The sequence below is a fragment of the Calypte anna genome, chromosome 3, assembly GCF_003957555.1.
Source record: "Calypte anna isolate BGI_N300 chromosome 3, bCalAnn1_v1.p, whole genome shotgun sequence".
NCBI lineage: Eukaryota > Metazoa > Chordata > Aves > Apodiformes > Trochilidae > Calypte > Calypte anna.
Window position 1 is genome coordinate 55640306 of NC_044246.1, and position 20257 is coordinate 55660562.

Below are 20257 nucleotides of genomic sequence, written 5' to 3' on the forward strand. Positions count from 1 at the left end.
CCTGATACCTTATCTCCTTTTATTTTGTCTTTTGATTTTGCCATGTCCTGATTCGAACAGTATCAAAACCAAACATCCATTCTCATATGTAAATGAAGTTTTAGTTAAAATTGTGTAAGATCTTCAGATCCAGTATTTTGCATACTGACTCTTTCACATGGACTAGGTATTACATAATTGTGCCAGGGAAAGTTCTGTAATGGCAATAAATTACCTAAGACTTTTCCATCTCTATTTTCCATGATTGTTTTTTCTGAGGAAAGTTATGGTGCTGTCTTTTCTGACAAGACTCTTGTAAATATTTGTCCGTGCTGCCCTCTATCCTATTCACCATCAAATTAAATGGGACAAATGAATTAATCCTATACAGTTGCACCTATACAGTTGCATACAGTTGACCTGGAATGTTAAAAGTGCTTGCAATAGTGTGTGTGTTTATTTTGTGCTCCAGCAGTAACACCCTTCCTTGACTTTGTTCTACAGATGAAACACGAGCCATTCTTCTTGCTTGGCAGCAAGCTTGAAAAGAAAGTAGTGGGGAATATTATAAAAGAAAGAGTAAAAGGAGACATTCATGGAGATAAAGACATTACATCCAAACAAACTGAGCCGATACGAATTAAAATCTTTGAAGGAGGGTAAGGAAATTCAACTGGAAATTTCAAGCTCAGCCTGTCATTTTTAAGAGATTTGAAAATTAATATGAATGATTTAGAATGTGAATAGTCTCCTGTATTCCTGCCATGTCTTGTAGCTCCCAATCCTCTTCTTGTCTGTGTATATGTCAGTCTAAAGATACAGGGTACCTATTCACTTACTCTTGGCTCTGCCCGCTAGCAAATAATGTTTTCCATCTGTGTGAGAGCAATCACTTGAAATTGTTACTTTCATTCCTTAGATATGAAGAAATGGATAAATTGTTAACATTTTGATGTTTTCTATACTGTTTCTTTGTATTTCATGACCTCAGTGAGCCACAGCTTCTCTGCCACTTTTAGACTGCACCTCCACTCACTTCAATGGGTTAGCTGGGCATGCGTACTCATATTCTTATAAATTATTATTATTTTAAAAAATTGTATATTGGAAATAAAATTTAAGTGACATTGGAATCTATGGTATTTAAGCCTAATCCATAAATCTGTCACATATGGTTGATAAAATACTGTTTAATTTTACCATGGCTATTTGTCATTCAAGCGATAACAGAAAAAAATAGCAAAGAGGGGGAAACAAGAGATCTGAAAGCCCATTAGGATTATTTTGTGGCTTACGAAGCTTGTTATAAAAAGCCAATGAAATGGATACTTGTTTGCCACTGCAGTAAACTCTAAAGTGTTGTTTTATTTTGTTTACAGAATCCTGATGTGACGCAATTAATTTGCCACTTGCTAGTAGTGAGTCATCAAGTGACTGAGCAAGATGTGTTTTTCAGTTTGACCAATGTCAAATGGTCTCACAATACTATTTTATGGGGGCAAATAAATAGGTCAGGATGAAGATGTGAGAAATCCATGCATCCATTTCCTACTCCCATCAGTTTGTACCCTTTAAAATCTCAGTTGCTCTTCATTGCCATTATGAGTTTTGGCTCCACTTGGATAGTCTCCATGAAATGAGCATTAGCATTTCTCTGTAGTCTGCAAGACTGAAGTCTACATCTTTCATGAAAGACTGAAAAAGTTATTTTGGAGATTGTTATAGGTATAACAGGCCTATGCACTATGATCCTGGCAGTTCTCTGTAGTTGTACAATGGCCTAGTACCCAAGCCACTAGGCTGCCTACATAAGAGTGACACAAATTCGGGGGTAAGCCTAAGTTTACAAGAAATTTAAAGAGCTGTTGGTTCAACTCACAGCCGCTTTGAGGTGTAAAATTTGCTTGCTTCCCACTATTTATTATTTCTGAATTTGGATCACCAGCTAAAGATGGGCTGCACTGATGTAAGCTGTGTGGTGAGAGGTCAGAAGAGTAAAAGTGTGTTAAGAAAGGGAACTTAAAGGAGGGTTCAAATCAGTGTGAGCTGCAACAGATCATTCTATAAAGCACCTCTACCATCTAACACCTTTCAGAAAGTTTGTGTGTTACTTACACCATCTTAAGTTTGCCCGTATTCCAATAAAGTCCACGAAACTATTTGTATAAAGGTATATAATTAAAGTCACCTAGAAATGTCTCTTAGTAATACTTGAATGTGTTTAGATATCCTTTAACCTTTGAGTAGGAAACCTTGATGTGCACATTGATTTCTGGAGGGGGGAACAAATAATCTCTGCGGTAGACAGAGGCTTCCCCTCCAGGAGGAGCATATAACCTGCTAAACTACAGTGAATGAGATGATGTAGTGCTATTGGGTCCACTCTTTCCTTGTACATCATAATTTGTCATACCTTTCATACGAATTATGTGTGGAAGGGTAGATTTATTATTTTAATGAGTTTGGCTGGTTTATTTTTAATGGATCAAATATTCTTTACATATTATAACCATGTTTTTCATTGTTTTCTGTCCTAACTATTGAATTGATCCTTCTCTTCAGGTTTTTGTTTATGACTCCTAAAAGCTAGTTTTTAACATGGGTGGGTTTTGTGCTTGCTTGCTCTTTGTAGAGCTGTTCTGTTGTACTCTGTTCTGGTCTACTCTCACCAAGCTCATCTTTGTATCATCTCAGCATGTGCAAGTGGTGCACTGAACTATGCGGCAAATGTCCTTTCTTTTTCATGTTTTCTCCCCTCCTGGACAGACAAGCACGCGTGGTTGTATCTTGTTTCAGCAGAGTATTTTCATTTTGGTTTTCATGTGTCTTGGTGAGCACATTCGCTTAGGCTTCTTGGTTGCTTTTGTTTTATAAGTGTGGAGAAGGCAATTCAAAATTCACAGCTGAGAAAGATCTGCTTTTGTCAGTGTTAGGTTTGTGGGGAAGCCTGTCCCCTCAGCAGGGAAGTGAAGTTGTGCAGCTACCTTGTGCCAGGAGAGTGGAGCTTTCACATGGCAGGTGGACAAAAACCAGATGGGCTTAGTGATGAGTGAGAAGCTGAAGGACCAGAATGAATGGAGTTGAGCTGAAAAGTAGGTGTCACAGCACATCACCACTTTGGTGCACCAAAGGTCATCAAGAGTAGTTTGTAAGCAGCATAGCTGAGGGAGTTTTGAAGGAAGAACCTAATAACCATATTATTACCTCAGGCAGGTAGCTTGATTCAAATTAAATTACCTGAATCAGCAAATCTGCTTTCCATCATCTGTGCAAAACCCTGATAGGATATGAAGCAGTGTTTCTCAAGGGAAAGCAGCAATTTGAAGTTTGATGCTTGCTGTAGTACAGCTAGGTAGTTACTAGCAGCATGAAGTGAAAAAGGAGGGACCTGGTAAGCATGCCCACTCATAGGACATTTAGCTTAGTGACATTGTCAGCTGACAGCAAGAATTGACATTCTACTTATGTTTGCTCTTTATATCTATCACTAATAGACTGTAATTGAAAAACCTCCAGTAAATCACATTCTGGATAGAAATCACAAGACTCTGAGGCTTGTTACTGCTTCAGTCTAAAGTCCCATTCAAATCAAATTCAAGAGTGGCTTGAGTGGCTGCAGACCTTATATGAAAGTTGTGTATTAGGAAGGGGGAAGTTACTGAAAACTTTGGCAGAGGCACAAGGTAATAATAATACCTCATATTCCTAGGGGCTAGAAAGATAATAATTGTAGACATAGTCTTCTGGTGTTTCATTTTTTGGACCAGACCTTCTTTAAATGTCAGAGTAGTGTGTGTCATTTCTATTACAGTCATTACTATTAGAGAATCAAGGCCAGTTTCAGCCAAGAATTGTCCATACAAATGATGAAGAGATAGATCTTGTCTAACTGTCTTTGTGCCCAATGGGACAGTTGACAGAAGCATGTAGAATGAAGTCAGGAAGAGATGGAGAAGCAGAGATGGAGCAACAGAAAAGCATGTGTTGTAACACAGCATTTGTCTTACCATTATCAGGGGTGGTATGGTAGACTCTGTCCCAGAAAAATCAGGCTATAAGGAGAATTGAAAAGAAGATGAAATGGCAGTCTTTCAAACAGTAATGGATGTTTTTCCTGTCTGTGGGAGAAAGCCTGGAGGTAGTTGAAGAAGTGGATAGAGAGATGACTACGAGTCATTGGCATGTGTTTATGAAGGAGAACCTGGGAAATGGGGCAGATAGAAAAGCAGAATCACAGAAATGTTATACAAAAATCCTGCTAGAGAGATCATGAAATATTAAATTATATAGACTATGCCAGTTTTGCCCATGGAGCTGGGGACCATGAAGGAAGAGGAAAGGGCTAACTTGATTAGAAAGGAGATGAAAAAAACCCTGAACTTAGGTGTCCACATTTGAAGAGGAGCTGATGTGTTTCATAGATAGCAAGATGGACATGAGAACAAGACAGTGTTTTATATATTTCTAAGAGAATAGTTTCAGTATTTATATTGCCAGTGATATAGCTGAACATATGGAAGAAGTGTTCCTCTAAGAAAAGCACTCTTGAAAAATGTTTCAGCTCTGTAACCCCAAAATTTCCACTTGCTTGTTGTAGAGTTGTCACGACATTAACAGAATCTTTCACACAATCCCTTATTTATTTCGAGCTGACTGTTAGTACCAATGATAGTCTGTGGGTTCTGCATAGACTGGGTGACTGGAAGTACTTTGTGCTGCTTAGAGAGAGGGCAATGGAGGACAGAGAGCAGAAAAAATATGATTTCTTAGTTCTTGAAGTTTCTGGATTTTTCTTGGGGTTTATGAGGATAAAATCTGCTTCTAGGGAATGCCCAGTGCTCTTCAAACATCAGAACAGCCCGAGCAGATCCCTTGGGCCCTTTCAGATTTCAGCATCAACAAATGAACATGATAGTAAAGGTCATGTGCAGCTTTACCTAGATTTGCATAGCTTATTTGCTATCTAACTACACACTATGTGATTAGCAAAATTATGCTTACACCTTTAACAGCTTTTTGCTAAGTATGCAGGTTGGAAGTTTCCCATTTTAATTCTAAAGGAACATGTACCTGAGTGAACTCAACTTGTTCCTTAAAAGGGGAACCATCTTCAGGAACTTCAGGCATCTGTAGAGTACATGCATGCATCCTTGCTAGTCATCTGCATTCCTTTTCTCTTAATGGGGAGAAACTAGCATTTCCAGGATGTGACTTTTCTGATCCTAAGGGCTGAATACATTAAAATACCATGCAAGAAAATGACACTGCTTTCACTGGTGGTAGATGCCTGGATTGTATAAGACTACCATTAGCTGAAATAAATACAGCTGCAGACTCATATTTGGAGTTGTGCTGTGTCTATGGGAATGGTAACTAAGCTTATCTGTTTCCTGACAAGGTGTATATGCTATTGTTATGCTGCAACCCTTTGGTCTCAGTGTTAAAACACACTGGGACCAGTGAATTCCCTGACAGGCCAATACTTTGTGAGTCCCAGAGTGAATGTTCAGTAGTTCCTATGGACTTCTGTGGACTTGTGATGTCTGTGATGATAGACGGGATGAGGATCAGATACACAGAGGTTATGTTTGTGCATGTATGTTACCTAGAGTCTGTATGTCTTAACTGCTTGCTCTCTTCCAACAGGTACAAATCAAATGAGGATTATGTCTATGTCAGAGGTCGTGGCCGAGGAAAGTATATTTGTGAAGAATGTGGAATTCGCTGCAAGAAGCCGAGCATGCTTAAAAAACATATCCGCACTCACACCGATGTCCGGCCTTATGTATGCAAGTTGTGCAATTTTGCCTTCAAAACTAAAGGTATTTAACCATATTTGCTGAGCTCTTGCCACTTGCCAAACAAATCTTGAGCTATTTTGACAGCTGGGATCCAAGCACCACTTGCAATCAAAAAGAGATTTTTTTTTTTTCAGAATAAAATTATTGTGTTTATGTATACAGGACTTCATGAGAGAGGCTTTTCTCTTCTGTTTAGTTGATTGAGGGATTTTGTGAGACTTTGAGACTCCCTGGACAGCTTCATTAAGAGCTATAGGCTCTTGACTGGTCCATTTGTCTGAAGAGAAAATGTAGTGGCGTAAGAACAAATAATACTTTCTGCCAAAATTGTTACATGGTGCAAATTTTAATTGCAGCAACACTTAAATGCTACTAGGAGAGTATGCTAGTTATGACATAATGTAGAAGCAGAGCATCAGCTGCTGAGGAAAAGATGCCTTCGTGGGCTTTGCAGTGGGTCAGTTTCAAGTTTATAAATAATGTATGTCTCCCAGATGGGCTACTCCATCCACTGCAGCATTAATTATGAATAGAGATCTGATAGCTTGTGTGCACATGTATTTATCAGCACAGAAAAAAAGCTTCCATTTTTCACCCTGAGGCCACAGATAATGATATTCTTTGGAATTCAGATTTGTGCTGCAACTATCTCTTTAAAAGAAAAAAAATCCTTTTATTTAGTAGCATTACTTTGTAGCACGGGACAAATGAGCCTTGCATTCTCCCTTTTGTAGCTGCCCTTTGGCAGACAAGGGAAATGGATTCTGGTTCCAGCGCAGTTAACTTACTTGAATGGGGAGAGAGGAAGCTGAAGGAAATTTCTCCCAAGCTCCCAGTGCGGCTTCATGGCTGTTTTGAGGATTGAGAGTTATAATAGTTTCCATGACTCCAGCACTTCTTCCTCTGCCAAAGATGGGAATAGCTGATGGATGGTAGTAGACCCATCAACCTAATTTAGGATGAGAACTTTCATGGGGGTGTAGAGACAAAGACAAGGAGCTGCTTGTTCATAGTCCCAGTAGACCCTCTGGTGAGCTGTTCTCAAATCATTGTTTACATTTGACATTGCTGGAGGAATGGATCTTGAGGAGGGACTTGAAGGAAGATTGTGGTTTTGCAGCTGTGTTCAGGGAGGACATTCCAGGCAGAAGAGATGGCATGGAAAGAAATGTGGAATTGCTTGCTGAGGCTGGCATTTCTGGCAGAGAAGAAGAAACAGGGAGGAGGTGGTATGCTATTGCACAAGAAGGGCATGAGTAGGAAGAGACTGAGCTAGCCTTTGAAGTACAAGAATTGTTTAACTGTTGTGTTACTGCTTATGAGTGGTTGCCAGCATTTTAACTTTTGTTGCTGTTTTGCTTGTAAGAGTAGGGGAAAGTTCGTAAGAGGTACTAAGGTTTTCAAGTGTTTGGCCACCCAGGGGCATCAGTGATCAATTTATACTTTTCATGTAGTGCAATAAGAAACTCTTACTGAGAGGGTAATCACTGGAACTAGCTGGGACTGAAAAGCAGAGGAGAGAAGCTGTCCTTGTGAATTTCTAAGCACGACTCTACCACCGAACTGAGTGCTGCAATGTTCCCGACCCCAGATTGCAAGTGCCACATGCACCAGCTGAAGATGCTGTTTGGGGTCCCAACACTAGAATAGGCACATTCACATAGTGCTTTCCTTGAGCTAAGAAGCACCATCTCTTGGTAGTGAGTTGGGTTTGCTTGTGCCGTACTTTCCCTGTTGGGTGTTGCAAGTGCACTGAAGTGGCTAATGGATTAAAGAGATATTCTTGCTTCTCCAGCTTGTGCTCTGTGCTTGAGATTGTCTGCCATGAAATGTCTCTTGGGGCCAGTCTCAACCCAGTTTTCTTATCTGTGAAAAAACAGACCAAGACAAGCACTCTAGAAAGTCAATAGTCTAGTGTTAGATTGCTCCCTCAGGGAAATGGGAGATCTGATTTCAAATCCCTGCTGTGTCTGGTTCAGATTTGTGCTCCAAAGCAGGGAGTGGAACCTGGATTTCCCACATCCCAGGTGAATGCTGTAACTACATCTCTTCTCAATTCAGAGATTACAGCTGGACAGTAAATTTGTGCAAAGGACTCTCTCATAAATGTCTTTTTTTGAGGGGTACTTTTGATTCAAAATGTTTCAAACACACAGAACATTTGGAGCCTACATATGAAGTAAATGGGAGGGCCCTTAGCTTAAAAGTACCACTGTGAAATTAGGAGTCTGAGCTCTGAACTTCTGATTTGCATTGGACGTGGTTTGATGTCCAGGCAGTCTGTATGTATCATGAACACTGAGCCCAGGGGTAGATAACACTCAAAAGTGAGTTTTTTGCCTTGCCAGGGTGCCTAAATGTCATGTGAAAAATTGGAGAGATGGCTATATACTTTTCACACCCTGAGGTTAGGTTTATATATATATATATATATATATATATATATTAATATAACCCCCCATTCTCATTAAAAGAGACTGAGGACTGTGGGATAGATGAGTCAACCCTGTGTGTTGAGGTTTTTTGGTTTTTTTTTCAACTAGAAACCTGCATCTGCAGGATAACAGAGTTAAGATACAACTAAACCTGACTTGGAGAGTGATCTTTGCTGTTGTCCATTAATTAGATTAATCTCTAATCCATAGGAAATCTGACAAAACATATGAAGTCAAAAGCACACATGAAAAAATGCCTGGAGCTTGGAGTATCAATGACATCTGTAGATGATGCTGAAACTGAAGAAGCAGGTATGTCAGAACAATTTAATTTGGTTGTAATGGCCTCTGGAGTATGTAAATGACTCATTGAACTTTAGCAGGATGGCTGTCATGGGAAAATATATTGAGTATTTGGGGCATTTTTTAATTAAGAGATATCTTTTTAATAAACAGGAAGCATAAAAAATCCATTTGTCTGAGTTACATTTTTAGTTAAGATTCATGAGGAGGAGCTAGAAATAAAAGCATAACCTGTTGTCAAGTTCCTGATCTTTTTAAATTTAGATGGGAGAGATGGCAACATTTAGCAAAGTTGCAAGGTGGCATAGGGTGAATTTGCTTTTTATACTTACTTTCACGTATAGATTTTTAAGGTGTTACTGTAAAAAAATAATGTGTTTAGCTTTTAAAAAATGGCATTATGCTGCCATCCCAGGTGAAGAGCATCTTGCAATGGCAATGGGTGTGCTGGGTGGGGAATGAATGTGGCAGAAGGCTTAAGAAGTGGGATGTGTGCTTACTATTTTGACTTGTGGCTGTTTCAGAAAACATGGAGGACATGCAACAGGAGGCAGAGAAGAGTAGCAGCCTGGCAGGCCTCTCCGCAGAGCACCAGTTTTCTGATGCAGAGGAGTCAGATGGTGACGATGCTGATGACAATGATGATGACGATGAAGATGAAGATGATTTTGATGATACTCAGGGAGACTCGACACCAAAAACCAGATCAAGAAGCACCAGCCCACAGCCACCACGGTTCTCCTCTCTGTCAGTGAACTCAGCTGGGGCATCACAGGGGTCTTCCCCCGAGGGCTCTCTTTCCGTGGGACACTCTTCTCTCATCAGTTACTTGGTCACCTTGCCTAGCATTCAGGTTACCCAGCTCGTAACACCAAGCGACTCCTGTGAAGACTCACAGATGACAGAATATCAGAGGTTTTTCCAGAGTAAAAGTACTGATTCAGAGCCTGATAAAGACAGGTTAGACATACCTAGCTGCATGGATGAGGATTACGTGCTCTCGTTAGACCCCAGTTCGTCTCCAAGGGACCTTTCACCTTCCAGTCAACAGTCATCACCTGGCTATGATTCTTCACCCCATAGAGATAACTCACCAAAGAGGTATTTAATGCCAAAAGGGGATTTGTCACCCAGAAGGCATCTTTCACCCCGCAGAGATATTTCACCCATGAGGCACCTTTCCCCACGGAAGGAGGCTGTGTTGAGAAGAGAGTTATCACCAAGACGGGACATATCACCAAGACGTCACCTATCTCCAAGGAGACCAATGTCACCAGGGAAAGATGCATCTGTTCGAAGAGATTTGTCTCCTAGGCGAGAGAGGAGATACATGTCCTCTGTTAGAGCAGCATCTCCCCGAAGGGGCTTATACCATAATCCAGCACTGTCCATGAGTCAATATTTACAGCCTGAATCTATTCCAACAGGGCATTCAGTAAGTATGAAAAAATATTTTCACTTCTGTTGTGAAAAACAGTGCTCTTACTTAATCTGTGCATAGTATTTTTAAAAACTTTGCAGTCTTGTAGAAGAAGGCATAAGCTCTGAGCCTTGGTTGGAAGTCACAGAATGAATGCAAGAAATTTGAAGCAGGCAGGGGACCAAGGTGGGATGTCAATTCAGTTAGATGCAATAGAGTCAATGTTAGGGTCTAATCTTCACTTCATACAAGGCTGAGTAGCTCTATTAAATTCAGTGGAAGTAGGCTGGCTTACAGTAGCTGGTCCTGTTTTTGTTATGTTTATTTTAAATATATATAAAATATTCCATTATTTTAAAATGGCCCACAAAGCATATGTGGCATGTGGGACTTGTTTCTGTGCTGTAAAACCTTCTATTTCCCAGACTGCCAGGTGGGGTTGAGCCAAGACCCGTGGCTTAAAGCCCTGATACTGCAGTATGGCACCCATAACCCAAGTATTTTTTAGTGGAATAAGAACACTCAAAAATAAATGCAACCCCTTGAAAAACCTGGTTGCTGCTTGAAATCAGGATCTGTGGATGGAATTTAAAGGATACTACCATGTGAGAAGAGCAGGCAGTGGTCTGCCCAATAGAGAACAGCATCACGGCTGGCTGTTTCTATAGGGATGCAGCTGTCTGGGTGGAAACAGAAATATGCAAAACTGACACAGCTGCTGTCTGTGCCATTCCCTTTCAGTACATCATCTCTCAAAAACTGCTGACTCGGCACATTTAACAAGCCCTAACATTCACAAAGCTCTCTCTCCACAAATAACTTTGGTCTTAGAGTTAAAGAATGGCCTCAGTGTTTGTATGCATGGATGTATGTATGTATGTATTTAGTGTGCTTCCCTCAACATGCTTAATATTGCTTCTACTGCCCTTTCACTGCCTGTTCTGTCCATGTGTGTGGATTAAACCTGGGCAAGCTGTGACAGACTCAGGGCTTCTGCCTCCCTGTCTGCCCCATGGCAGGGCTCTACTTCCTGCTACCTCATTGCCAGCCTTCTTGGTTCTTTTTGTTGTTCTTTGTGGTGCTTCTCTGTAGAGGAGAAGAATTGAACCCTAAGTTAAAAAAATCAGCATTTCCATAGCTTGAGGATGTGAATTTCTCTAGGCTGATGTACTTGGCTGATGTGCTACCTGTGCCTGGGAATGGAGTGAGGGATTCAGCTGGGCAAAGGTGGCTGAAGCAGGGGTGGTCTGAACAGAGCTGGGATGCTGCCAGCCTAGTAGATCCAAAAGTGGCTTCCCAGCTTTTCAGGGTGATATGGGAAAGCTGGAATGTGAGTGGCCCTGTGTGGGTACATAGCAACACGGGTACTTCTCCCAGATCTTAGGCATGGCTCCATGGTAAGTTGTTGGAGGAGCAGCAGAGAGGGGTGGATGATTAAGGGGTCATTGAAGAATGGCACACTGAAACCTGGCTGCGCTCTTACAGGCCCAGTCACTGCGTAGCTGAGCAAGGATACAAATCCCGACAGCATTTCTACTGACAAAATGAGGAAGCACAACAAAGGGCCACCAATTTAACAGTCATAATGTCTTAGTATCAAATGGAAGGGATTATATGTGACACAACAGCTGATGTTGTGCAGGGAGCCCCAGTCCCTGGTGTCCTGCATGAGACACTTCCACTGGCATCCTGTAGCAGAGATTTTGGATGTGTGATGATGCTGGCAAAAGGGTATGTAACAATCACCCTTGGCCATTTGACAGTGCTTACTATAATGCTTTGCCTTGTTTGTTATGCACACCTTCCAGCCAGGCCTTTAGCACATTGTAAGGACTCTTTTAGCACCCTTACCTCCTTCTTTTGGAAAGTCCTCTGTGCCAGATGAGCTTTTAACACTTATTTTCAAGGTAGGATCAGGCATGTGGCAGTGAAAACCCCAATGTAAAACATCAGTTGTTGTGCAGAAAGCATCAGTATCTCAGCAGCACGTTGAGTGTTTTGAGAGAAACCCAGACCTCAGTACAGTCATTGGAACCTGCATACAGACAACACTGGAAGCAGAGCCCAGGCAAATGTAAATGAAGGAATGGCAAGTGAGGTTGATTACCCATTTCAGCAAGCAACTGCAAGGAAGGAAAGATGGATTCCTCACTTCTGGAAGTTAGCCAAACAGTAGTTGAATTTAGGTGAAACACAAGGTATTGCACTCATCGTGTGGGACAAAAAATGACACCTGAGCTTGCTATAAATGAGAGCTGCCTGAGAAGGAAAAGGAATAAAGGCTGTTTGTCACTTTCAGAGAAGTGAAATCCAGCAAAACAGAATATGATTAGCAACTGCATCAGTGATGCAGATGCCAGTTTACAATCCTGCTTCCTGCTTCAGAGTTGCACAGGGTTCCCAGTCCTTGCAGGAATAAGAGTGTTTTTTTGGTGCTGGTTCTGAGAAGAGGCCAGTTTTCTTCTCCACTGAAATAGATGTATTAGCTCATTTATTTGGCCAGTACTGGCCCAGTTTCCCATCATGTTTCTGCTCCTTGAATGTTCATGCACTTTTGTGGTCTCATGCAAAGAGCCTGTAAAGTGCTCTGGCATTGAAAGCACCACACAGAAAGCAATTGAAGTTATTAATTTAGGAAGTGAAAAGGAGCGTGCGGAAAGTAACTATTTTTTTTTTTATCATATGAGAATACAGAAAAGACAAACTTGTTTTTTTTTGTTTTTTTTGTTTTTTCCTGTGGCACTTAATAATAGGATACCCTCTTGCAGCAGGATACTGTCTCCAAAGTGGCCTAAGGCTCTGGTTGATGCTGGTGCACATTTGGCCTTGGCAAGTTAAATTGGTGTCTTTAAAGGCTGATCCCCATTGCTCTCTAAATACTTTTGGTATCTTCCGTGTCAATTCCAAAGGTTTCTTTCCTTCCTTCGGGCTGGTGCCATTCTCAAAGAGCTCTGATTCTTCTCCCCAGTCATCTTATGCCAGTCCTGAGAAAAGGAGGAGAGATGGGGAAGCTGCTTTTGTTTACCCTGAGTGCATCCCTGTTAGCATTTTAGTTTGGATCAGTCATTTGTCTCTCTTGCCATGTTTATTGCTCTGTGACTCACATTGCAGAACAGTCTTGAAGTAGGTGGCCTGGATTGTTTTCAGATGAAATTAAACTGAAAATGTGCTCCAGGGGTACAGCAGGTGCACTTAAACTGTGAGTGGGCGTTCAAATGATGAGAAGAGACCGCATAGCATTAGTCTGAAGCAACCTCATCCTCCAACCTTGTAACACATGTATTGTGACCATGGGATCCAGCACCAACATTTTCACTTTGTTGATGCTTGTCTCCATTCCAAGTGCACCCTGCCACCTCCTAGTGTGGAGCTTCTGCATTTTCTTCTAGACCCAGGGCTAGACTCAATGAAACTGTGAATGTACCCTGCTTTGAGTGGTACAAACTTGTCCCTAGCAAGAGTTTTAGCTTCTAGGAGGTAGTGGATTTTTCTTGGACTGCTGTTTTGTTGTAGCTCTCATTCATTTTGAAGTCTGAAGCCTGTCTTGATATATTCAGATGGGCTGAAGGGAATTAGGCACCTCTATATCCACTTGAAAGTTGATAGGTCCTCTGATCATCCCAGACGTATGGATATTAAATCCTTTCCCAAGCACTCAATATGTTATCATCTTGAGTGAAATGCATTCCTATAGAGAGAGACAGCTTCTGAACTACAAGTGAACTGTAAATAGGTCCACTGGTATATGTGGGCTGCTCCGGTGCATTCTCAGTAGGACTGCAAATCAAGCTGATCCTGAAACTGAAGTCCGCTTGCAGTGACTTTATTAAGCATCCTGTCTTTTAGAAAGCACATCAGTAAATACCCTGTTACTGAATTTCACAGAATTCAACGTTTTCTTGTTTTTAACTTTAAAAAGCCTCAAGTACATGCCAATATGGTAATCAGACATGGTTTTACACCTGCCATTTTTTTGCAAGCTGTGATCTGAGGCTGCTGGGAGAATGTCTGTTTGGGGTGCTTGACTTTGAAATGTGATCTTGCTCTTAATCCCCACAGCCTGTTTTGGGTGATGTACCAGAATACGGAGCAAACCCGATCTTATGAGACATTCTGGATGACTCTGAAGCTGGATATGGCTTTGCTTAGGGGTGTCATATAGCAGTATGGCTTTATGAGCAGGTCAGAGAGTTTAGTGAAAAGCTTCTACAGAGTATTGTTGCTTGGGAAATTATATGTCACCTGCAGCAGGAGGGAAATATGCTAAACTGCAACAAAAGAGAATTATTAAGAACCGCTGGGTTCCCATCACCTGATAAAGACAGGAGCTCATCTCACTGTGCTGGCAGCAAGCAATTCTGACTGCACAGCAACAAGATACCATGAATTTATGCACTGGGCTCAGTGGTGGGATCCAATACTTGACCTGTCAACAGAAGAAAGTCTTTACATTTTCAGTCTGTTTGTTGAAAGAAGAGAGCTCCACTAGGATTCAGTCTTTTCTTATGAATATGTATATGCACGTCTTCTTGCAGGTATAAAAATGCTACATATTGGTAAGGGAAATAAAAACAGGAGAATAGGTATGAACAGTTACTAATGCCTATAATCATTTATGTTGTCCGTTTCCAAACTTATCTGCCAGAGCTAGAGAAAGACAGTCTGATATATGTACAGCCAGACTTGGAAGGCATCCAATGGACAAGAACACACTGTCACTGTCTATGTAAAAATTTGGCATATGAGACATATATTGGATGCTACTGCTGATCTTGAAATGTGTAGCTGATTCTGTGTTAGCCACCTCTGTCCAAGAAGGGCAGACTGTTGCTCTATTCCCTTTAGAAACTGTGGCAGGGCACATGAAGCTAGTGTCTTTCTCAATTTGTGTGTCTAGGTTTGCTGTTCAATGGGTTTTACTTCTTTCTTTGGTTGCTTTTGCTCTATTTCCTTTAGCCCAAGTTCACATCAGCTGCAATAGTGATAGATGTCATGTCTTAGGAAACAGCCAAGAGAACAGCATGGCTGAGAAATGGGTTGACAGACCAAAGATGAAAATAAATGAGGGGGCAAGCAGCTGTGCAGAGGTGAGGTTAGTGATAGGAAGGACTGACAGGGTAGGTGAACTATGCCTTGTGGCTTGGCAACTGCATTTTATTCTCTGATTTTTTTCCCCATTCAGCAGATATAACATGCTGTCACTGTGCTTTCTTATAACAGCTTTTTTTAAGAGACTCAAGTGTCTCACTTTCTGAATAGGAAAAATCCCAACATAGATTAGTCTCTGAGTAGTAACATCTCTTAAATTCTTGTCTGATGATTAAGGGTCACCCATCCTGTCTCGACATTGCCTTATATCAAACAGGACAAATCATCTGAGCACAGTGAGATTTAGCCCCTGGATAACAGAGAAATTGAATTTTTAATTGCCCCCTAAACAAGTTCCTCGGGATGGGATCAAGAGGTTGCTTAATGCCTTGGGAGCTAGGATTTCCCAGCAGTGAAGCACTGCCACTTAAATGAATTGGAATTTAGCAATGCAGTCCTCAGGCTGCCTCACCGGGGCTGTGGTAGCAGTAGAGCCCTGGGGCAACGGATAGGTGTTTGGTCAATTTACAGAGCTGAGATGAGCATTTTTGTTCATTTGTTCTAATTCCTATGGGATTCCCTGGAGAGCTGTGTGGCCAAATCCCACACACAATTATGAAAATGTCATCCTGCACTTTGTCATCATTATTCCTCTAGTCAGCAATAAATGATGCTTAATCTTCAGATGGGGAAAAAAAAAAAAAACAAACCAGAAAAAAGTTTAGAATGAAAAAAAGAGAAACCCAAAAGCCCAGAGCATATTTAGTACAGAATGGAGACAGAGCTATTCATTCTTCTAAAGCAGGAACTAATGAGAAGGCACTGAAAAAGTCAGCATTGTGAGATTGGCTTTTATTAGCCGTTTCAAAATCCCTCATTCTTCTCAAGCCCATTTTGAGTGGACGACACAATCATCACTTTCACTCACAGCTAATGTCTGTGCTTTTGTTATTATTTATTGTTTACACTACAGATAGGCCAGAGTGGTGCTCCATTGTCTTACTGACTATAAAAATTTCAGTCAAAATTGCACAGAACTTCCGTGGAAATACCCGCCGTTTCATGAAGGATGGAGTAAAGTTTACAGTGAAGGGTAGGAGAAGCAAGTACCTTCTTTGGGCTCCAGAGCAGGATCTTTCATCAGTCAAAATCTACATACGCACAGACAGGTTTTTCCAATACTGCCAAGCAGTGGTAGCAAGCTGGGAGTGTTTGGATTTGTAATTCTTTGCAGCAAAGTCTTGATACCCAGTGTGAACTGCCAATACCAGCGCAGTTTGTACAGTTTGCCAAAAGAGCGTAAGGTGGATCTCCTGGCCAAATTTTTCCTAGGGAATGAAACTCTATATATCCCAAATTCTCTCTGTAGTTTCAGTTGAATATAATAGAATTCACTTTCTCATCTAAATTGCTGCATTGTGTCACTGAACACTCTTAACTACCTGCTGCCTTTCACCTCAGAGGCCTGAGCCCTGCAGGGCTGAGCTAAGCAAAACCTCCTATGGTGTTTGGATAAGGAATTAGTGGAGTCTTCCAAATGCTTTGCGATCCATCTGGATGAAAGGTGCTGCGTGAATGGAAGGTTGTGTTAGACAGGAAAGCAGATAGGTGGTTTGGCAGCCAGACAAGAATGTTGCTAGCAGCAGCGCTGACATTTCTTTTGTTTTTCTTGTTACAGAGAAGAGGGTTGTCTCAGGGGCCTTACTTCAACATATACGGAGAAAAAGGAGGTGTGGAGCACCGTGGGTCCAGCCTGTTCCCCGAAGGTCCGAGTGACTATGTCTTCAGTCATCTGCCACTACACTCCCAGCAACAGATCCGAGCACCCATCCCCATGATGCCTATCGGTGGGATCCAGTTGGTCCATTCAGTACCGGTGGCCCTTTCAGGTTTACATCCTCCGTCCACTCTAGCCCTGCAGCAGGAGAGCTCTGAGGAGAAGCGAAGAGGAACTGTGGAAATCCTTTCAAAGGAGTCGTACAGTATTTCGAAGCACCAGGAGAGACGTCCCTCCCCGCACAGCTTGCCCCCCGCCGCTCCCTTCAGCGCGCCCTCCTCCCCGCTGCTGTTGCTGGCGCAGCGTGCATCGGAGGAGAGCGTGGTAGGTACTGAGAGGGAGCAGGAGGAGAACATTCAGACTTGTACAAAAGCCATAGCCTCTCTGCGAATTGCCACAGAAGAAGCCGTTCTGCACGGGGCGGAGCAGCTGCAGAGGCCTTCTGAGCCTCACCAGAAACCCTTAGAAAGTGCACATTTTAGCATTAAACACTTTAGTGGATCTGAGCCAGGCCAGACCTGTGCCTCAGCCACCCATCCTGACTTGCACGGTGGTGAACAGGACAGTTCTGGTACATCACAGACTGCGTTAGCTCATCCCACCTTTTACAGCAAGAGCTTTGTGGATGTCCGGCAGCTGGGCTTTCACAGCAGGAGCGACCCCCCCTCAAGCACACAGGAAAGGAAAGATCCATCATCTGAGAAGAGCAAGACACATTGATCTGAGATGCATGGAGACTTTCACCCATACATTTACCCCACTTTTTTTCTTTTTTTTTTTTTTTTTTTTTTTTTTTTTCTAGAGATAGAGGAAGTAGTCAACTTTACAGCATGCCTGTTCTAAGTTACAGTAGTTTGCTATTATATATACTTTTGTTATATCAAAAGAATTAGATAAAATAACAAGTCATCACGAGCCTGACCAAAACTACATTTGAAATTCTTATTGGGTCTCGTACTTTTAAATTGTACAGATGTTTGTGCCTTTTCTTTACTTTGCTTATATTCTTATAAGCATTTTTTTAGCAGTAATTTGTACATATTTTAGAATTTGTGTATCTGCTTTGTAATAAATGTAATTTCTTTCCTTTTTTGGACACTTGGATCTAAATGATGTAAAGCAAAACAGCATCAATATATGTGAGGTTGCACTAAAACATATTTTTATATGATTAAAACTGAACAGCTTTTATGTACAGCTCTGATTCTGTAATACTAATATTTATTTACTTTGTTTCATAAATTGTAAATTTTTTTCTTAATGTTGTGGATTGCTTTTCTATGTGAAGCATGGGATTTACTGTTGCGTAATTAGAACAAAATGTATATTGTAAAACAAGATATTTAAACTAGAGTATCTTATCTTATTCTGCACTTATGCATTAGTTAAAGAAAAAAACAAAAAGATAAAGGATGTATCAGTCAGTTCTTAACTCTTGTAATTTTTTTTTGTCTCATATTTGCCGGATTGACTATAACTTAAGTGCTGATTGTGATTTTAAACTGATAGTACCGTAAAGCATTAAAGTAAAACAATGTGCTATTGTGAGTTTTTTCAAAGCTTTATAAAACAGTTATAAATATATTAAAAGTATTTGGTCTTATGTGAACATGTTGATCTATATGCTCCTTTAAAAAGAAAAAAAAAAAAAGCTATGGGAAAACATTCCACCCCATGTAAATATTTGCGAAGTGCATCACTGGTGCTGTCTGTGTAGCTGACCGGAACAGACAAGGTTTGCTGTGCTGCCTGGAGCCGAGCCGGGGCACTGCGGGCTGCGGGAGCACAACTCCTCCTTCCCCGATCCCTCTCCCCTGCCCATAGCCTCAGCAGCAGCAGCAGCAGCAGCAGCAGCAGGGTGGCGAGGCCCCTACGGTCGCCCGGGGCTGGGCGAGGAGCTGGCTGGATGCTGGCAGGACACAGGGCTCCTGCCGAGCCCCAGCAGTCCCCTGCTTTCGAGGGCTGAGCCTGGGGCCGAGGTGTCATTCAGAGGTGCCCCCGGGGTGTCAGAGAGGGGTTTGGAGCTGGGGGAAAAATGAAAAGGTGTCTCCTTGCACTCCGACCCCACGGCTGGTCGCTCCCTGCTGCGGGACCTGGCTTCAGGGGGGTCTCCCATCCTATCCCATCCCGCGGATGGAGGAGTGTGGCCCTGCTGACAAGGCACACAGCACTGCCACTCCGGCCTCCTCAAGTAGTGGGAGTCACAGGCGAGAAAGTCGCAGTCTTCCAGAGCAGGGTCTCGATCTGGGTGAGGTTTGCTTCCGAGGAAAGTCAGGAGGAACCCAGGCTTGTGTTTGAACACGTGTGGTGGGTTACCACTACCACCAGCAGCACACGTACGTGCACTTCCTGCACACTCACACACACACATATACAGACACACACACACACACACATATACAGACACACACATACACATATACACACATATATACAGACACACACATACACACACATATACAGACACACACACACACATACACACATTCAAGCACGCATACACATGGATGAAAGAAACCGACGACCTGGATTATATTTTGTGCTATTTAGTGGATTATAAATCTGTGAAACCAAGTTTGTATTTTGACTTACAATACGTTTAAGGAGTGTTCTTTTAAAAAGAAATAAATATACAGTTACATGCACGAGGTCTCTAGTTTTCATGTGTTCTTTGGATTTTCCAAGTTCATCCGTATTCCAGTAAATTGTTGGAAGTTTATATTCCCAAGCAGTGCTTTCCCGCATAAGGAATGCCCTTAAGAATGTGAGCAACAGTGAAAAATATGGATCATCTTTTGGCCTCCTCAGATATTATCAAACTAAACCAATTTATTTTTCCAATAATACCATGTAGGGGCAGAACCACCATTGTCATAAATATAGCACAATGGCAGATGACCAGCATAGTACCATAATGGACGGTGACCACTTCTAACCATTAAAGGTTAGTTTCTTGTATACTTTGCAGTGTTCCTATCTTTATTCCAGATCATTACTTCAACCTTGCCAAGAAAAGCACATGCCAGAAAAATGTTTCATGTCAGACTGGAGAGAAGTGGTAGATGTAGTTGGAGGCAAGCAGCTTGTTGGATCATGCTTCCGTAAAAAAAGGAGTCAATTACACATTTTAAATAAACAAGTCTTATCTGATAAAAGCCTCTCTTCTTCTCCTTGGCTTCATGGCTGTATTGAGTCAAAATGCTCTGCACAATGATCAGCTAGCTAATCAGGTAATCACAGATAGTTTATTAAAAGGGAATCAGGCAATCCCAATGGTAAATGCTCTATTAACATTGCCTTTATAATCAATCCCCTTACTGTGGGAGTTACCTCTGGCTTGTTTGATTGTTTTAATTAATTTGCAGCTGCAATTTACCATCCGCTTTTTCATCCTTGGGGCATTATTTTTTTTTATCATCATTGAGCAAGTATCACTGAAATTACATGTGATATT

The 20257-nt window shown here is 41.6% G+C and overlaps 1 protein-coding gene across 8 annotated transcripts in view; it reads left to right on the plus strand.

Moving 5' to 3' along the window:
* Nucleotides 1-18412, plus strand: part of HIVEP2 (HIVEP zinc finger 2) — a 142025-nt gene extending 123613 nt beyond the window's left edge. For 7 of the 8 annotated variants that reach the window (XM_030447289.1, XM_030447290.1, XM_030447291.1 and 4 more), the window contains 5 exons: nucleotides 484-638; nucleotides 5626-5801; nucleotides 8426-8527; nucleotides 9043-9953; nucleotides 16705-17523. In XM_030447289.1, the coding sequence (XP_030303149.1) occupies nucleotides 484-638; nucleotides 5626-5801; nucleotides 8426-8527; nucleotides 9043-9953; nucleotides 16705-17523 (2163 nt within the window). Of the gene's footprint in view, nucleotides 1-483; nucleotides 639-5625; nucleotides 5802-8425; nucleotides 8528-9042; nucleotides 9954-16704 lie in introns of all 8 variants that reach the window. The other variant, XM_030447288.1, reaches the window with a different exon arrangement.
* The last annotated feature ends 1845 nt before the right edge of the window (nucleotides 18413-20257 follow it).